The 19071-nt window shown below is 44.2% G+C and overlaps 1 protein-coding gene across 2 annotated transcripts in view; it reads left to right on the plus strand.

Annotated features, from left to right (window-relative positions):
- The window catches only part of prkd3 (protein kinase D3), a 33380-nt gene extending 16892 nt beyond the window's left edge, over nt 1-16488 (plus strand). Inside the window, exons 2-18 of one of the 2 annotated variants that reach the window (XM_047050483.1) lie at nt 177-315; nt 3771-3902; nt 4710-4867; nt 5611-5803; nt 5936-6013; nt 6107-6284; nt 6435-6558; nt 6911-6988; nt 9969-10245; nt 11705-11757; nt 12081-12153; nt 12270-12376; nt 12468-12629; nt 13411-13509; nt 13604-13871; nt 14386-14471; nt 14758-16488. In XM_047050483.1, the coding sequence (XP_046906439.1) occupies nt 177-315; nt 3771-3902; nt 4710-4867; nt 5611-5803; nt 5936-6013; nt 6107-6284; nt 6435-6558; nt 6911-6988; nt 9969-10245; nt 11705-11757; nt 12081-12153; nt 12270-12376; nt 12468-12629; nt 13411-13509; nt 13604-13871; nt 14386-14471; nt 14758-14931 (2379 nt within the window). In that variant the 3' untranslated portion in view covers nt 14932-16488. The remainder of the gene's footprint in view (nt 1-176; nt 316-3770; nt 3903-4709; nt 4868-5610; nt 5804-5935; nt 6014-6106; nt 6285-6434; nt 6559-6910; nt 6989-9968; nt 10246-11704; nt 11758-12080; nt 12154-12269; nt 12377-12467; nt 12630-13410; nt 13510-13603; nt 13872-14385; nt 14472-14757) is intronic. The other variant, XM_047050492.1, reaches the window with a different exon arrangement.
- The last annotated feature ends 2583 nt before the right edge of the window (nt 16489-19071 follow it).

Here is a 19071-nt window from a genome sequence, read left to right on the forward strand (position 1 = left end):
ATTTCATTTACATGTTTCATACATCACCATGTATTCACTATCTTCATCATCATCATCATACTGTTAGAAATATGCACAGATCCTTGATCTTCTGCTGTACTTTCTAATGCGCTATTTGAGCATCGCTTTGGAGATAACGTCATATGTAATGTAATCTTCATCCCTTTCCTCCCCAGTTTCCTGAGTGCGGCTTCTTCGGCATGTACGACAAGATCCTGTTCTTCCGCCATGACCTGACCTCTGAGAACATCCTCCAGAGGCTGATGTCAGTGGAGGAGATCCATGAGGGGGATTTGATAGAGGTGGTCCTCTCTGGTGAGTTCTGCACCCTGTCAGGACCGTTGGCTGTGTCGAATATGTTACTGTACCATTACTGTTCACATACTGTAGCAACCCAGGGGACTTGAAGGCCCGATTCACAATGAAATAGGACCCAGAGACATTTGGTGTTAGCATAAATTGTCTTTTGACAATGGATCTCAGGGTAAGGGTAGTGGGACAAACTTTCAATCAAGATTCTTCCCGTCCGGGGTCTGTTGGCCTTCATGGGGTGTGGTCCTGTGGGGGTTAAAAGCAAAGTGAGAGGTCAGTTCGTTCCAGCCAGTCTCTTTGCTGAACAACGCTCCTCCAGGGTTGTCTCTCTGGTTCTTTGTCTCCCCATGCGGCCTTGAGCTGGCTTTCTTTATGCCCTCCCCTGATTACCTGATGGGCTGCAGGTGTGACCAGTGCAAGGTGCCAAGTGGCTGCAGCATTTCAACAGGCAAATAGACTCCTTCTATCACCTCCGCCAATCTAAGCCTATGGACCCGCCCTCTGTGCCAGATTGGTTGGTCTGTTTCCCCTGGTTTGCTACAGTGTAAAGCAATGATGCTGCATATTTCAGTATTCCTGCGTTTCCTTAATCCGGTCTCTGTTCTTCTTTCAATTGTCTGTACTGTATTTTTGTGCTTATGACTTTTTGTGCTTTATGTGGTTCACATCAACCTGTGGTGCGGAGCTCTTTCACCTCACAGCTGAAGGCTTTGACAGCTTGTCTCCTGTTCTCCTCGCTGTTAGTGACAGTTAGTCACTTCCTGTCACCAGTGATTCAGCTTCCTGTTAGAGACAGCATCTAACCCATTGTGGCTGTTAGCTCAGTCTGGTCTGCTCCGGTTTCCATTGGGAGGCACCTGACCGCACCTGTTCTGGATATCCCCCTCTCTCTGGGGGACTGGAGCATTGTGTTGGATTCAGACGGGGAGGGACTATGACTGTTGGATCCCATAAAGTAGAGGATGTAGTCAGGAGACCATTGGTTTCCTCTTTCTTTTTGTGCTTTTCCTTTGGTTTTCTTTGTATTTCTGTCTATCGCTTACTTTCTCTTTCTCTCTCTCTCTCTCTCTCTCTCTCTCTCTCTCTCTCCCTCTCTCTTTCTCTCTCACCCTCTCTCTCTCTGGTCATCTCTCTCTCTCCCACTCCTTTCAACAGGTGTCAGGTGTTTACATGTACAGCGCAGTAGTCACAACAAACAGTATTAAATTATCTTGCTTTCTTATGTCTGGTAGTGGGTTTACGATGTGCCAAACTGGTGCAGCGCTACAGCAGACAACAACACAAAACATCTTCCAGCAAACATCAACCATCTTATCCAACACTTTGTCTTCTGTCATCGTGGGCTTAGCTTGTCTCCTATCTGTTTCAGGGAACCTGTTGTTTATTTCTGTGGAACCAGTGTTAGTCTGGATCTGACCATCCCTGAGAGAAGGAGGAGAAAGAGGGGCTTGTTTTTGGCTCAGGCCTCAAAGGCGAGAGCTTGTTTTCGCTGCAGTAAGTGATTGTGGAGGACCTACTGAGTGTAAACAGGCTCAGAAGCAGGGGCCAGATCTGGAGGCAGAGTAGACACTAAATAGCCCTTGCCCTGCTGGGGGGTCTGTGTGTCCTGTTTTTATACTCACTATTCCATATTTTACAGCCCGTGGAAACTTTAGTTAATAACAAAAGATATGGATAGCCCTCAAAACTAAAAACTAAAAACATTCATAAACTAAAAACATTCATATTAGCCTTAGAGCTTATGAAAAAACACCTAATTCACTCAATTGTCTGTGTTTGATGCAAACTAGCTCCTGAGGCGTTTCACGCAGTACAGACTGTAAATAGTCGACCAGTTGTTTCACAGTTGTGTTTGGGATGGAACATGAATGCCCTCTTTCAGGTCCCTCTGCCATGGAGTTATGCTCAGCTTGATCGCATGTGACTTTCTTCAGCTTTTCCCTGCTTTGAAGTCGGACCCAAAATGTGCCCAACAGCCTTCATATTTTCCTGAATTGAGAAAATCTGTTTCTCTGCTTTTTGTTTTCTCATGTTTGGATGGGTGTATGTGTGTGTTAACTTGTTTACAGTTGGTAAATGGTACAGAAGGTTGCTTTGAAAAGAACATTACTGTTAACACAAGCTGTCATACAGGATGAAGAGGAGTATCATTTTTTATTTGATTTACATACATATTGTAGCTGCCTCCGTAAATTGTATTATTGTTTATTATATCTAGTTGTACATTTTCATTTGTAACTACAGGATCCATTTAATATTGTATTGACCTCACAATTGACTATCTGCATTGGTCCTCCAACTAAGGAGTGGGAACTCTACTGTGCATTCTCAGGGTCTCTCGTTGTCTCTGCTCGTTCATGCTCTCTCCTGAAGATGATGGTTTCACAGGTATACAGAGCTTTTCACGGACGTCAATTTTACTATCTAATTGGATGGAGGTCACATTTGTTGTTTAGCATAACCTCCTGGTGTGGGGATCAAGACGACAACTGAACACCCACCCACAGTTACACACCTGTAGTACAGCCGTACACACACTCACAATCACACATACAACCACAACCAAATAAACAAACAATTATAGCATCACAGCAAGGCGGTTAAACAAAACTTCCAACTAAACTCAAGTTTGAAAGTTAATGGTTCCCTTGTTGGTCAACCGAATCCCACAGTCAAATAAATGATTGCTGAGGACTGTGAGAACGACGACCTGCATCACACGTCCAGCCCTGCTCTCTATGGAGAGTGCAATCACAGAGGTTTGCTTGAGACGTCTGACTCACAGGCCCATCTCACATGAGTCACACCCATTATGAACTAACAGTCCCATCCAAGGATGACCTCAGAGGGCTTCCAGACCCAAACCAAAGTAGCAGATGGAGCACAGCTCTCCTGCTCCCCAGACCTCTTCTGTGCTCCTCTGGATGGAAAATGAAGGAGAAATGTGCTTCTGTGTATTAAGGCTGAATTTCAGCTGTGACTTTAAATGGATCCTAGGGATCGTTGAATGTGTGACGGACCACCGCCGCTGTCTCCATGTGTATTTCTTGGTCTCGACTGTGTCCTTGTGCCCGATCACTTGGAGGAACAGGTGACGAGGATGACATGTGTGTACCGTTGTTGTGGTGGCGCCCTCTACTGAAAGATCGTGCTATAGCACTCAGACCCTTGAATGCAAACCACGTGCAATGTTTGAAAAGGTCCCCATTTTATTATTATTACATGAAAGATGAAGATGGTAATTTCACGATAAAACAACGTGAATTCCGCGCAAATTGCTTTTCTGTTTCAACAGAAAGCACTGCATTGCCTTCTAATTGCTATGTATGTTCTTTTCTCGTCTGTGCCATTTTATTTTATCCCTCATTGGGTTGGGGTCTCTGTATTTGATTTTGGGGTTCATGTTCTTTTCCTTCAGTTGGGTCATGTTTGGGGTCTGAGTTGTCTGTGGTTCTCAGCTCTAGCCACCGTTGAAGACTTCCAGATCCGCCCCCACGCCCTCTACGTCCACTCTTACAAGGCCCCCACATTCTGCGACTACTGTGGTGAGATGCTCTGGGGTCTCGTCAGGCAGGGCCTCAAATGTGAAGGTGAGCGCGCACGCAAGCATTCACACACACATACACCAATGCTCACACACAGACAGACACACACACACTAATGCGAGCGCGCACACACACACACACACACTCACAGTAAATATTCTCATGGTCACACTTACACGCACGTACACACGTAGATACACGTATACACACCCACACACCCATGAGTGTTTGCACACAGAACCCCTCACACATAAACATAGACAGATGCATGTGCAGAGACAGATGCTGTTGAGGGCAAGGGAAACTGGATTGCACATTTCTTAGTAGAAAATGTGTGACTTCCTCACGTCATTGAAGCAGGCCTTTTGAAGTGCAAACCCAAGATGGTCTTGTTGGGGGAAGCGTAGTGTAGTCATGCCAAGCCTAGGTCTCATCCTTCCAAGAGTTCTCAGAGACCATGTGCTGCTCCTCAGGCCCTGGTGGATTCAGCTTGTCACACACTCAACCTTCCTCAGGGGAGGTTAACTGGAATGCAGCGAGCCCTCAGATATAAAAGAAGAGGCTCTGTATGGCACAACACCCAAGGAGCTACATATTCACGTGGGAACGATAGAATGAAGACTTTTGAAAGTTTTTAATGTGGGCCATAACTTCAGGACTGTTTGCTCTCAGACTGTGTCCTATTACTTAACAGTAACGCTCTTTTGATGATGAGGTCTCATCAATTAGGCCCCCTTGTGGCCATTTAGGATAATGATACTGGAGAAAATATGATGGTAATGATAATGAACAGCGCTAAGATGAGCTGCTATCTCTTGCAGTAGCTGCATGACCACCTCTCTATGCTCCTAGGATGTGGCCTGAACTACCATAAGCGCTGTGCCTTCAAGATCCCCAACAACTGTAGCGGGGTGAGGAAGAGACGTCTGTCCAATGTGTCTTTACCTGGACCCTCCCTCTCCATTCCTCGGCCTATCCCCACTGAGAATGCTGTTGTCGTCCTGGAGGAGGTAAGTTCTGATTGGTCAGTTTTACTCGTGAATTTGGTATGATTGTATAAAATAATCTATAGTTTCAGGCAAGCTTTTTATCCCTAATTTGTAATGTTACTGTGAATTAAGTACACTGTTCCAGCAGAACCTTCTTTATGTCCACCAAATGTTGATTAAAATTGACGGAGGATTTACTTTGACCTGATATTTGTAATTCGACTGAGACTGCACAAAATCTAATTTCCAGCGTTTGAAACCACACATTCTGAGGAAGACCAAGCCAAAATTGTTACAGATTTTTTTTATTCTCAAATCTCTCAGAGTATCTTCCGAAATACCACAACGATGCAAAGTATTTAATTTAGCCAAATGAACATCACATGCAGTACTAAGTACTAATGGCTTATGAAATGCTTTTTGCATAAGCTCTGGTTTGATATGGAATATTTTCCTTTGTGTCCTTGGCTTATGAAAGGTCATTAGGAAAAGTAATTAGTCTGATGGCATTAAGGCCTGGGTCAACCTGGATTATGTTTATGTACAGTGGACTGTCATGTGGAGGCTTCTGTGCTCTCCAGGCTGTTAATGGTTTCCAGACCTCTGGATGATTTATTAATAACATCTACAGCATCCTAAACAGAACCACTCAGTTCTTTTACAGTGCTGTCTGGTTAATATGGCTGTCTGTGTGACTTCCCTCCTCTTGCTTCTCTTCCTCTTCCTCCTCACCTCCTGTCCTTTTCTCTCCTGTCGCCCCATAGCAACGTTCCCACCAAGAGGCAGGGAAGCGGATCCTGTCCTGGAGTGGCCGGCCTATCTGGATGGAGAAGCTGGTTCTGGGCAGGGTCAAGGTGCCACACACCTTCGCCATCCACACCTACACACGCCCCACAATCTGCCAGTACTGCAAACGCCTGCTCAAAGGCCTCTTCAGACAGGGCATGCAGTGCAAAGGTTGGTGTGTATGTGGACAGTGTGTTTAATATCTATCTGTGTTATTTTCCATCTAGACCTAGCACTTTAGTGAATGTGATAGGATTCATTGTTGTCATCTCTTTCACTGACTGTAGAGTCTCTTCTTTCCAGATTGTAGATTCAACTGCCATAAGCGGTGTGCATCAAAGGTACCTAAAGAGTGCTTGGGTGAAGTTTTCTTCAATGGAGGTAAGCTGTGTCTGTTTTTGTATGGGTGAATGTGTGTGTCAGTGCATATGTCTGTGTGTTTATGTGTGTGTGTGTACGTGTGTGTGTCCTCAGAGCCCGCCAGCCCAGGGCCAGACTCCGACAGCACCATGGAGGTAGACAGCAGTGATGTGGACAGTGGGCGTGGTCTGGATGACTCAGAGGAACCTTCCACTCCAGATGAGAAGATGTTCTACATGGACTCTCCGTTCCTGGACAAGGAGAAGGACGAAGAACCCATCAAGACCATCAGGTAAGTCTGTCCAGGCTGTATAGGTCACATTGAGGGACCGGTAACACAATCACTGTTACATTCAGTCAAATGAACAGTACATTTCAATCATTTTGTATATTATTTGATGTGTGCGGGTGCGTTCATACCACATGTGTGTGGGTTCTCCAGCCCCTCCACCAGCAGCAACATCCCCCTGATGCGGGTGGTCCAGTCCATCAAACACTGCAAGAGACGCAGCTCCACAGTGGTGAGGGAGGGCTGGATGGTCCACTACACCAGCAGAGACAACCTGGTAGGACTGCTGTACTCTGGCACACCAAGACATGAGATGAATATATCAAATGTGTTATAACAAGGAGATGGGTATAGCTTAGTGGTAGAGGATTTGACTACAGATCTAGTCGTACATTCAAATCCCCTTCTTTCTGTTGCTTTGGATGAATACTAAATGAATACATTGTTATTATTATGATTATATAAGCAGCTTATCCATTTAACACAGCCTTACTTTGCTGTTAAACCAGTATTTGTGCTGTGTTTGTGTCCACTTTGAAGTGTGTTAGTGAGGCATTGTGTTAGTGTCAAGTACAGGTGTGAGTAATGGAGAACTAATGACGAGTCTAACATCTGCTGGTGGTCCACAGAGGAAGAGACATTACTGGAGGCTGGACAGTAAGAGCTTGAGTCTGTTCCAGAACGACACCGGGGCCAAGTTCTACAAGGTGAGAAGGACCTTCCATCACCCTGTCTGAGAGTATGGACTCCATGCCAAACCCTGGAGGTTCAAAATTCTGTACAAATACATAGTCCATTTTATTTATCTTGTAAGCATCTGGTGTGCTTATTAAGAGTACCTAAAACCTAATATGTGTATGCAATTATTATAAAGTACCATACTTGGTGCCAAAATAAACCAACATCATTTGAGTGAGGAGGTTTGAACAGTGTTAGTCACTGTAAGGGTGTGCACATAGAGCTACCAAGTGTGGCCGTGCTGAGGTGACTAGGCGGTGTTGCAACTGTAAACTACTCTGAGTACAGTGATACACGCCATGAAAACCCCCCAGTCTGAATCTTGCGGTTTCTCTTAACAGCCCTGTCACAGTCAACAGCTCACAAAGTCAAAGGAGTTTTGCTGCCGTAGTTAGTCAGCATCTGTGTCATTAGTCCAAAGGGGGGTTACCTGGGTGAAAGTCTTGACTGATTTTGATATGAAGGGATCTCCAGACCTTTAATGGTCACTTTGGTGGATGTTTTGAGGACATTGATGTCAGATGTGTTACAAAGTGTAGTGCTTCCTTTAATGAAGCACTAGACTTTCTGCACGCTCGAAGCTCTGGATAAGAGCATCAGCTAAATGACTAAATGTATTAAATATAAATCCAAATCTCTACATGAGGACTTGGTTATCTGAATCCAAGTTCTGGAAGCTGTCATTTGCAACAACATAAAATGGCCCACATAAGACAGGTTCAACTTCTTGTCACGCCCAAAATGTCTTACATACATTTTACTATGTGTGTGTTTCATCAGGGCACAATGTAAAGCAGTGTCATTTGGTATTTGCAAGGCTGTAACTTCAACTTGAGAGTGTGTGACACTTCCCTCTCTGTGCCAGTGCCCAAACTAGTCATTATCCTGCCACAGGGACTTCATAGCCTGAGTAATTAGACGCCAGGGGACAGAGAGAGACAGCAGACCTCACTCCTGCTAGGTAAATGCTTCCACATGTGCTCAAGTGTGTGTGTGTGTGTATGTGTGTGTGTGTGTGTGCGCCATTCCTCTAGTTTGGGTATTTTCATAATATCTGTATTTGTTCTACTGTGTGTGTTTGTTTGTTTGTGTGTATGTGTGTGGCTGTTTGACTTTTACACCTCCACAGAGCACTCCCAGACAGTCATCCAGACAATGAACACTTAGCATTTATTTGCATGTTTTTCTAGTTACAAGTATACATATTAAATTGTCTGAAACTGAACCTGTCAAACTACCGCTAGCAATATTCTACTTTGAATGTTCTGGAATGTACTCATACAGTCACATAGGGATCAATTAGTCTCCCGGTGTTACCATGGTGACACACCCTCCTGTGAAGCTCCAGGGTGTTTTTAAAGGCTCTGTAATAGAGTATTTTATTATCAACTTGGCGCTTGGCACTGCGTAAGACGTTGACAAGGCTAATTGAAGGCTAGACCTTTCTTTGTAACTGTGTTTTAGTTCCGCCTTCAAAATCTTACATGGGCTGGTCTGTCTTTTTAGTTTGTTGCTAGCTGAATGTCATCCACATCACAATTGGACTGACACTGGTAGTTTATCTGTCATAAACTTCTGCTAGAATGCATATAGGGTCTCTTCTCTGTAATCTCTAGTGACTGGCGAGTGGCTCCCATCTAGTCTTCTCAATACACTTCATTTGATTAGCTGTGGCAGCGTAGTCACATAGTCGCCAGGCATGGCAGTCATCTTCTCCATTTGGAAGCCATAAGGGCGAATCCTTTTGAAGATGAGACCCCTGTACTTGTGGTTTCTTTCCAAGACCCTCTAATAGGGGTTTGGGGGCTTCCTTCTGTCTCTGGGTGATTATCGCCCCAGCACACACAAACACACACACACACACACACTCTCCTCTCTTGAGGGACTGTGTAAGAGTATGGTTGCCATGTCTTGTTGCTGTGAGCGCGGGGTCTTGCGGCTGATGAGAGCCCTGGCTGCTTGTGTTCAGATGAGGCCTCCAGCTCTCCCTGCCTTCTAATCACTGTGGCTATGGTGCTGGAGCTTTAGAGCGGTACAGAGCCCCTGGTCATGTGACCTGGGCTCCGCTAACCACAATCACTTCATTTGATACCCTGTGTTTGATCTACCAGGAAAGAAAAAGAGGGGGGTGGTAGAGGGAGTGGGGTGGAGAAAAGGGGAGGCTTCTATTGGTTGGGGACTTTGAGACTTCCCTCCTCTATTTCCTTCCCTCTTGTATTTGACAGAGTGAGTCTGAGGAGAAGGGGGACTTTTAAAAGTGTTCTCAGAGCGTTTCATTCAGATTGTGTGCGTGTGTGTGTGTATGTGTGTGTGTGTGTGTGAGAGATACAGAGTTGTAGACTGCACTCTTCGACAGCAACCTGGGATCTTTCTCAGACTTTGTCTGGATGGGTGCTACTCTCAAGAGGGGCTATACTTTCAAACTACTACCTGTTTAAAAGCTTCATTTCTATAGGTAATAATAACAAATGATTCCTGCTTGTTTTGCTAGTCTGTGTATGCTTGCCTTGTTCTGTTGTGACATTATGACTGATTCAGCTTGATTTCTCTCAGTCTCAGTTTGAGTCTTTGCTGACTCGTGGTTGAGTCTTAATCGAGGCAGGGGCACAGCAGAAACAGTTTCCAGTTTTGTTCGTGGTTAAGGGCTTCTTGTTCTGTTATCGTCTTTATCATGGCTAGCGGTGTCTTGCTATGTCTGTCTCTTGTTCCTGTTACTCTGCAGACCTCTGTAGATCTGGTTGTCTCAATCTGGTTATCTCTGATATGAAGTTGCATCGTCTTCTCTTCCTCTCCCTTTGTGCTTTCTTTGTTTTACTCTCTCTCTCTCTCTCTCTCTCTCTCTCTCTCTCTCTCTCTCTGCAGTAAGAGGACCTAGGACCTACCTAACTGCCTTGTGTTTAACTTTCCACCCTCTCTCCTTTCCTCCACTCTCTTTCTCCGTCCCCTCAGGAGATCCCTCTATCAGAGATCCTCCAGGTGGAGCAGGCCAGAGACTATAACAGCCTGGCCCAGGGCAGCAACCTGCACTGCTTTGAGATCCTCACCTCCACCATGGTGTACTATGTAGGGGAGAACAACGGTGGCCTGTACCACAGCCCGGCGCTGGCAGCCTCCGGCGTGGGTGTGGAGGTGGCGCAGGGCTGGGAGAAGGCCATCCGGCAGGCCCTAATGCCTGTCACGCCCCAGCCCAGCCTGGCAACTGCCGCTGGGCATGGCAAGGATCACAGTGAGTAGCATAGTTCTGTTTCTAGTCCTAGTGGTTGGTCACTTCATGTGTCGCTTCACTTCTTGTTTATGTGATTCCCCAGTATTAATTCAAAACTGTGACTTCTATTTAGGGTCCACGTTAGACCTTTATTCAAGCCTGTATTTACATAGACTAGTAGGACATACAGTAGGATGAAGCTGCTAATGGAATGTATCATGTGTCAGTAACATAAGACCAAAAGTAGGGGGTGGTTTTGTCATGAAAATGTAAGTCACCACTGAAGCAAGAACTGGGCACAAAATTAGGTCAAATGAGTCATGGAATTTAGACCACTTTGTGTGAGCAAGACTTGGATTTGGCCCGTATGACTCCCTCTTGAAAGTTGCTGTCAGTAAGCAGTGTATTTCCCCCTTTAGTCCTAGGTGATTTTTAAAAGTGTAGGTCAAGTGAGGTGAGAGCCTGCAGTGAGTAAGCAGTAAACAGTGATGCACTCAGAAAGGACTGGTCTGAATGCAGGTTTGGACAAGTCGGGGGTAGGAATCTTTTTTGTCGTCTCTGGAAGGTGTTGATGATGGTGATGATGGTGACGTAATGATGATAATGATGAGGATGGTGGTGCTGGTGTCTGAAGCTGATGACAATGATGATGATAATGGTGATGATGATGAGCAGTTTATCACAGCTTTCACTCTTTCTTGTAGAGGTCAGATGTTTAGACCTACTCCAGAAGCATGAATATTAAGTAGTATTATCTGTTGAATGATTAAACAGTTTATATAGTACCATAAAACACCTTGGTTTAATTCTTCTGAGAGCCAAAGAGGATTTCATAGGCATTTTTTCATGAAAAAAAAAAATGTAATTAGTGGAGTGAACCTTATTTTAGATGATGGAATTGTGGAGACCTGTGACAGGAGAAGAGAAGGAGAGGAAAAAATGTATTGTTTTGAACCATATCACTGGAGACCATTTGGTTCCTCAGTGACATACTCGTATTGTATGTAGAGGTTCATACCTAATGCCATCCTACATGCAGCATTTACTCAACCACTGACTGATCTTTAAATATCCATGCATATTAACTAGACTATTAGGAGAGATGCAAAGATTATTGGAATTTTGTCTTCATTACAATTTAATATTTATGTTCAGGGCAAGATTCTGTCAAGTGAATGTACTTGATCTTTGAATTATCATAATAATAAAACTGAATACATGATCATTTATCTCATTATACAGATGCTTTTATGACTCATACATTATCCCTGGAATTAAATTCTACACGTTTTGGCCATTCAATTACACATATCTTACTTAATCGATTCGAAAAGGTAGTTATTGCACAGGAAAATGTGTTTTTTGGGCTACTGGTTGTCTTTGCTGACACATGCATAAGCTGGAAAATGTATGTTAGCTATGCATCTCTTATTGCAATTCGTTAAGGAAATAAATTAGTGTTCATATTTCTCCTTTTTAGAAGAGTTGTCAATCAGCATATCTGTATCCAACTGCCAGATACAGGAGAATGTGGTGAGTACAACTTTTTTCTGACAATATTCAACAATTGTCTATGTGTTCTGTGTTTAGTGTGTTTTCCAATGCCCATTTGAGCATAAAATACAGATACCAAATACAGATACCAAATTTAAAACATGTTGTGTACGACATTTTGGAAGTTAGGGATACTTATTATTTTTTCTTTTTTTGACTGCTATACTTCTGCATTTCTTGAAATAAACCAGACTGAAATCCACTACAGCAGTAGCCTTTACTGTTGTTGCTGTCTGCATGCCAACTTTTGCACATAAACATGAAGTCATACCAAACTAACTGGTTTGTATTTGTTCCTACAGGATATCAGTTCTGTCTACCAGATCTTTTCAGATGAGGTGCTGGGGTCAGGCCAGTTTGGAATTGTGTATGGAGGTATGTATCTAGCCTTGTTGCGACCACTTACTGTAGGGAACTATTAAACAATTACCTCACTTTGATCTGCATTAATGAGACATTAATAAAACCTTATATTATATGTCGATGTGTAGGAAAACACAGGAAGACTGGCAGGGATGTGGCCATCAAGGTGATTGATAAGATGAGGTTCCCCACCAAGCAAGAGAGCCAGTTGAGGAATGAGGTGGCCATTTTACAGGTAGTTATGTAGAATTGTCAGAAATGTTCAATTTACAATCAGTTCAGTTGAACTTTTTTTTACAAAGAGGGCTAATTTGGTTTGTTTTTAGAACCTACACCATCCAGGCATCGTCAATCTGGAGTGTATGTTTGAGACCCCAGAGAGGGTGTTTGTCGTCATGGAGAAGCTCCATGGCGATATGCTGGAGATGATCTTGTCCAGCGAGAAAAGCAAACTTCCAGAACGCACCACTAAGTTTCTGGTCACACAGGTCCGTATCCATCTCTTTCTAGATTAATCTCTCCCTGTCTCTCTTTTTTATTTCTCTTTGTCCCAGTTCTCAATTCTGGGATTCTTTTATTTTCTCAATCTTTCTCTAGTTACTTCTCTATTCTTTATTCCTCTTTTCCGACTTTCCCTTTGTATATCTGTTTTCTTTCACCTTTTCTCCCTCCCTCCCTCCTCTCCCTCTCCTCACTTTGTCCATTTTGTGGTACATTTATCTACATAAGAGCCTCATTCTCAGCCCTGGGTCTGTTGATTCTTGTGGTGCAAGCATTGAGGGGTGGGGGAGACTGTTTACGAGACGGACCAGGTCTGAATGGTTTTGTGGCGGCGTCCCACCCTGTGTTACAGCCTGGAGTGCTCTGGTGGCTCTGTGGCCTGATTACAGAAGAGACAGAGGGGCCCAGGGGCCAAACAGGAGCAGGTCTATTAGGCACGACCCTGTACTTTACAATTAGCAGCAGTAGGCCCTTCTCTGATGTGGTCTCCTTCAGACTTCTGTCATAGCCAGAAGCCAGGCGCATTGTGGCTTGGTAGCAGGCCCTTGCTAAACATACTTCTGGCATTAGCCTGCTATACATATGGTTTGGGAAGATGAGATGTTGAGATGAGACATCCATATGGAAAAAGACTGGTTAACTTGAAATGGGTTTTAAGATATTCATGCAACTCTCGTTATCCTTAGCATTCAATCTAATCTTAAGGAGTTATGTAACAGCATACTGTTTGAGTGGGTTAACAGGGGTTTGGGTTGTTGTTTTGTGTAGATTCTGGTGGCTCTGAGACATCTACATTTCAAGAACATTGTCCACTGTGACCTAAAGCCTGAGAATGTGCTGCTGGCCTCTGCTGAACCCTTCCCTCAGGTAAGCTGTGTATGTGTGCGTGCGTTTGTGTGTGCCTGTCCTTCTTCAGCTTATTTGTGCTAACACATGCGTTGTCGATGTGTTTGTGCGACAGGTAAAACTCTGTGACTTTGGCTTCGCCCGCATCATTGGTGAGAAGTCATTTCGGCGGTCGGTGGTCGGAACGCCGGCCTACCTGGCGCCTGAGGTGCTCCGAAGCAAAGGCTACAACCGCTCGCTGGACATGTGGTCAGTGGGCGTCATCGTGTACGTCAGCCTGAGCGGCACCTTCCCCTTCAACGAGGACGAGGACATCAATGACCAGATCCAGAACGCTGCCTTCATGTACCCTCCTGCGCCCTGGAAGGAGATCTCAGCTGAAGGTATGGATGCAGGACCAGTTCCATTTTCTCCAGAATGTTCCTATTGCTCATATTTCCTTTTTCTCTAGTCTTTTTTCAATCTTTAGTCCACCTTGGACCTTTCTATGTAACATAGTTAAAGAAATGTGTCCAAATCTTGACGAAGATGGTTTAAAATGTATCTGTGGTAGACCAGTACTGAAATATCAGACACTAGTACTGCATTGTGGAGGTAAAGTAAGTCTGACACTGCAGCTTCAGACATGCAGCCTCAGTGCTTCATTGCCCACCCACACGTCTGGGCCTGCCAGTGTGGTTTCACCTCCAGAAGTGCTTAGGAGGTGAAACCCCCTCTCTGACCTTTCTGCTGTGTGGTTCAGCCTACATGAAAACACTGACAAATCTCCCCTACTGCCCTTATGCACAAAGTATACTCCCATGTTCTGGTCATAGTTAATTCCGCAAGATATTGATTGACTTCTATAGTAGTCAGGTTCTTGTCACTGATAGCTATTTTTGGTGGTGTGTTCCACAGCGACAGATCTCATCAACAACCTGCTCCAAGTGAAGATGAGGAAGCGGTACAGCGTGGACAAATCTCTCAGCCATCCCTGGCTTCAGGTAACACACACCCAGCCTGACAAGCACAGCAAATGTTACAGTGTACTACATGCAGGTCTGATCACCTTGAATTCTCCTATGTCCACTGTCACTGTCAGCTTTAAAGTAGAATTGATTCTAGAATGTTATTTTTAATACCAACTTAATATATTAAAAGGTATTTTCAACATCAACTCGTTAACTGGAATTTAAGATGGTTGATACCAGCGTACGTCAGGATGTTCTCCAGACTAGAGCAGAGGTAGTGTTCTGCCTGTACTGAGGCTCTCGATCCCCTCGTCTCCAGGACTACCAGACCTGGCTGGACCTTAGAGAGTTTGAGACGCGACGTGGTGAGCGCTACATCACCCACGAGAGCGACGACACACGCTGGGAGGAGTATGCCGACGAGCACTACCTGACCTACCCTAAGCACTTCATCATGGCCCCCAACCTGGACGACATGGAGGAGGACCCCTAGTGGGCTGGAGGATGCCGTGCACCGCGTGTGTGCTAATAAGAGGGACATTTCTCCAGGACTTTCTGCTGGTTGATTTTATAGACATGGGGAGATAGAATAGCTTGCCTCCAAAACAGGTTACCGTGGGAACAGTCAGACACCAGATACCCGTTGCTGAGCCCTACTGGGAGATATGGACACGGAGCCAGAACCCAGCAGTGAGGTGTACTGCCCGAGGGGGCAGACAGGGGGCACTGTCCGTGCACACAAAGGAACACAGCGGCACACCATGGGAGACATGGACATTTGAGATGACGTCATTCTTGTTTTAGTTGTTCAAACCTTTCAGTGGATTTCTTGAAGGTCACGTTTGTCGCTCATTAGGGGGCAATACAACAGCTCTCAAATCCCAAAACATAGCTGTTGTAGTAATCATCTGTATGTCTGTGAGGGCTTGAAATAGTGAGCTGGACCCAGGAGAGTAAAGGGCACTTATTACAAGGGATTTTAAATCCATAGAGAGAAGAATGCGTGGGTTATTTACAACTAATTACTATTAATTAACTCTTGTTTCCCTCCCAATACTGTTTTCCTCTTTTGATGGCATGAAACTGGAACTATCATTTGTATGTCAGTGTTAAACATGTATTTTACTAATTGGGTAGATTTTTTGCACTATACTATCATTGAGCCTAACAATTTTAAGACATACTGACAGTTTGTTGTAGCTGCTACAGTACTTCACATAGGAGAATTACTGTAAAAGGATATAAAGGTATTCAAAAGATGGCAATGTGTCTGAAATTGTACCATAGCAAAACAAACTATTTAAGATTGCTTCTCAATCCACTTGAATTTACAATGTTATACTTCATTCATTCCAAACAGAAAAGCTTGACATTGCTCAAGCATGCACAGTGCCTACGGTATATCTTAAAAGTCTCACTGTGGCGTTCCAGTGTGTTTATTGGGTGAAAGGATCTGAGGGGACTGAGTGAGAAGTTGATAACAGTGGAAACCCTTCATGGTTCACAAACTAATACGAGTTTAGGTTTAAAGTCAAATACTTTATAAAACCTAAGCAACTTTTTCAGAATGCATTGGCTGAGAGATATAGATTACAAAGAAGTTTAAATGTACTGATACTGATCTTTTTACAATTTTACATGTTTTTATTCTCTTTGTACGCTGGTCTTGAGTGTGTCCACTTCACTGACTCCAGGTCTGGAATCAAATGTTGTGTGGTGTTTTGTTGATAATGTTGTTAGTCTCCTCTGAGATTACCAAAGTAGCTGTAAAACAGAACAGTACAGTTGTCTTTTCTTTCTTCTCGTGGCCACCCACTACATTTCAATCCATGGCCCATATCAAGCAGTGAAGAGAAACACAGTGCAGTAGTGAGGAACAGTAGGCTCTTCCCAGGGCAGATACTGTGTAGTTCTAGGTTGGAGCTTTAGCATAAGTGTAGTACTTTGAAAGGAAGGAGAGGGTACTCTCACCATTATCCCTTTACTGTTTGTGTTGCCGCTGGATTGGCAGGTGTGTTTTGTATATTTTAGTACATACAAATTGAATAAAAACTTTACTTCTTGAATTAACTTTTCTTTTTTGGGGAGGGGAGGGGGTATTATTCTGAAATGATTTCAACTCTACAACTATGCGTATAATTCAAGTTTGCTTTGGACTCTTCCCATACAGTATCAACAGTTGGAGATCTTGCTGGCTCGAGTTTGAAGCTACAGTTTGTACCAACGGGAATTTAAGAAAAAGAACAAAGTTATATACAAGCGTAAATGCAAATTGACCAGAGACTGGGTGTGCACTATATAAGTGCTAGTGTTTGTGGGTCTATTCTGTGTGTGCGTGTGTGTGTTTATGTACAGTTTGTGTGTATGTGTGTTGTGGACGTATGTGAGTCTACACGTCGTGGTTACCCAAGTAAAATCCCAGATTGAGCAGCTGGATGTGATTGTTGTCCTGGAGAGCTGAGCAGCCTGCCTCACCACAAGCAAGTAATGACATCATTAAAGAAGGTGGGGGGATTAAGAATGACTTTGATATGAATCATGGTAGATGCTATCAGCCTTAAAGTAGCAAATGTTCAACCTTGAGTCGTACATTCAAAGTATTCCAATAGATCTACCCTCAACAGGCCCATTGTGCACAGTTACATTCTCAATACCTCCATTTCATAGAAAGGTCAGCTGTCATTAGTTTAGCAGATCCTTTGATGGGTTCAACCTCGAAGGCACTCATCAGCCAGATCCAGCCTGACCAGGGTTGATCTTAACGACTGCTTCATTGGATATTCATCTGCTAATAACTGCTGATGGGGGGGGGGGGGGGGGGGGGGGGGGGGCGGGGGCAGCGGTCAGGTCTGTTCTCTCTCTGGAGGGGATCTTCAAGTGCTCTCTAGCCAGTCTCCTCCTCTGAAATTGTTTCAAGATGTTGGCTGCACCGCAAGGCCTACTGACCCCAGTGAACCTATAGGAGGGAGGGTGAGAGGGAGGGTGAGAGGGAGGGTGAGAGGGAGGGTGAGAGGGAGGGAGGCAAGAAGGGACATATGGAAGGGGAAAGACAGGGAGGGAGGGAAAGAAGCAGGGATGAAGAAAGGGAGAGAGGCAGGGAGCGAGGAAGGACGAGAGGCACCGGTAGTAGTTTCACACACCTTATCAGTTTAGATAGAGATATCAGCATGTGCATCTATAAGTCCTAGTAGATGCAGATGTAATAGGTGTAGAAGTAGTGGTGCAAGTAAAAGCAATGGTGTGAGCTTGAAAAGTCCTCTTCTTAACTATAGCCGTGGTCAACTGTGTAACACACGGATGAGAGACAGGTCCATAGGGTTCAGTCTGTGGCCTACAGACAAGGTCCTAATGTGGGTCCAATCAGTTCGCTGTGTGTGTTATGAAAGTACACTATCTCCCTCATCAGGCTAGATACTGAACAACGGCCGACATGCTTTTATTCAGGTCTGTTGGAGAACAGTTCTCGGTATGACCACCTAGTGTCACTATATACAAGAGGATTATAAGATCTACAAAACAAAATCCAACGTCAGAAATAAGGGTTTTGAATAGACAACCGTCAGTTAAATAATTTCCCTTACCGTCAGTTTGAGAATGGAATATAAAAAGTAATGGAATATAATTCATACAGCTGTATCCTACAGAATAGTCACATAATAATAATTTTATGATTATCACATGATGAGGACTGCAAAGTAAAATCTCTCAAACGCACTGCGGTCTAATACAATGAATATTGTTGATTTTCAATGCATAATTCACTGTCTAGTGTCGAATGCCTAATCATTTACAGTGAGACCCCTTTCTCTCTGGATCACACAGACATCTATCACGGTGGGGCAGATCCCTGTCAGTGTATATTTGTGAAGCAGCTTTGCTCAGAACATTGACCGCAGCTCCCTTATCACCTCTTGGGGAGGTCTGTGTGATGTATTCTCATTCCTCCACCTCCTCTCCTCTCCCCTTCCTCCTGTTCCATGCTGGGTTCCCATGCTGCTCCAGACCAAACAAGCAAACAAACACAACAACAGTGAAAGTGGTTCACCAGACGAGATTCATCAGGGCTTGGGGAGAGATGGGCAGAGATCTTGTTGACTCTCTGGGTCAGTTCTATTTCATCGTGATGGTATAAGAGGCCTCTGAGGACAGCTCTGCTCAGACGGAACTCTATTTGACTTCAACGGGGATATAGTCCCCCCACCCCAGTTCACATATCACCGTGCACCTCCAGCTCAAGACACGGTTTAGTAAGCGTCTGGCCTTAACTTTGATCTCGGGTGGCATTTATCTAAGCCCGATCAAAAATGTGTAAACGTTATCAATAGGAATCTTCCACTCCAGAGTTGCTGTTGAATTCCAATCATCCTATCATAGAATTAAATGCATACCTTCTGTGACAATCCTATGACTAACATGATGATGGACCAATTTTATAAATCAATGTACAAAAGAGAACCACCTAGATGGTGGTTGAATAAAGTGGTTCAATTAGGTTTCAACGCATCGCATTCCACTTTTTCAGTCCTGGTTGTGTGTGTGTGTCTGTTTTTCTCTAACGACACATGGCATGAGAAACTCCTAACTCCTATCTTTAATACAATCTCTCTTCTCACATGAATTATTTTTCCCATCT

Source organism: Hypomesus transpacificus, chromosome 3 (genome assembly GCF_021917145.1).
Source record: "Hypomesus transpacificus isolate Combined female chromosome 3, fHypTra1, whole genome shotgun sequence".
Lineage (NCBI taxonomy): Eukaryota > Metazoa > Chordata > Actinopteri > Osmeriformes > Osmeridae > Hypomesus > Hypomesus transpacificus.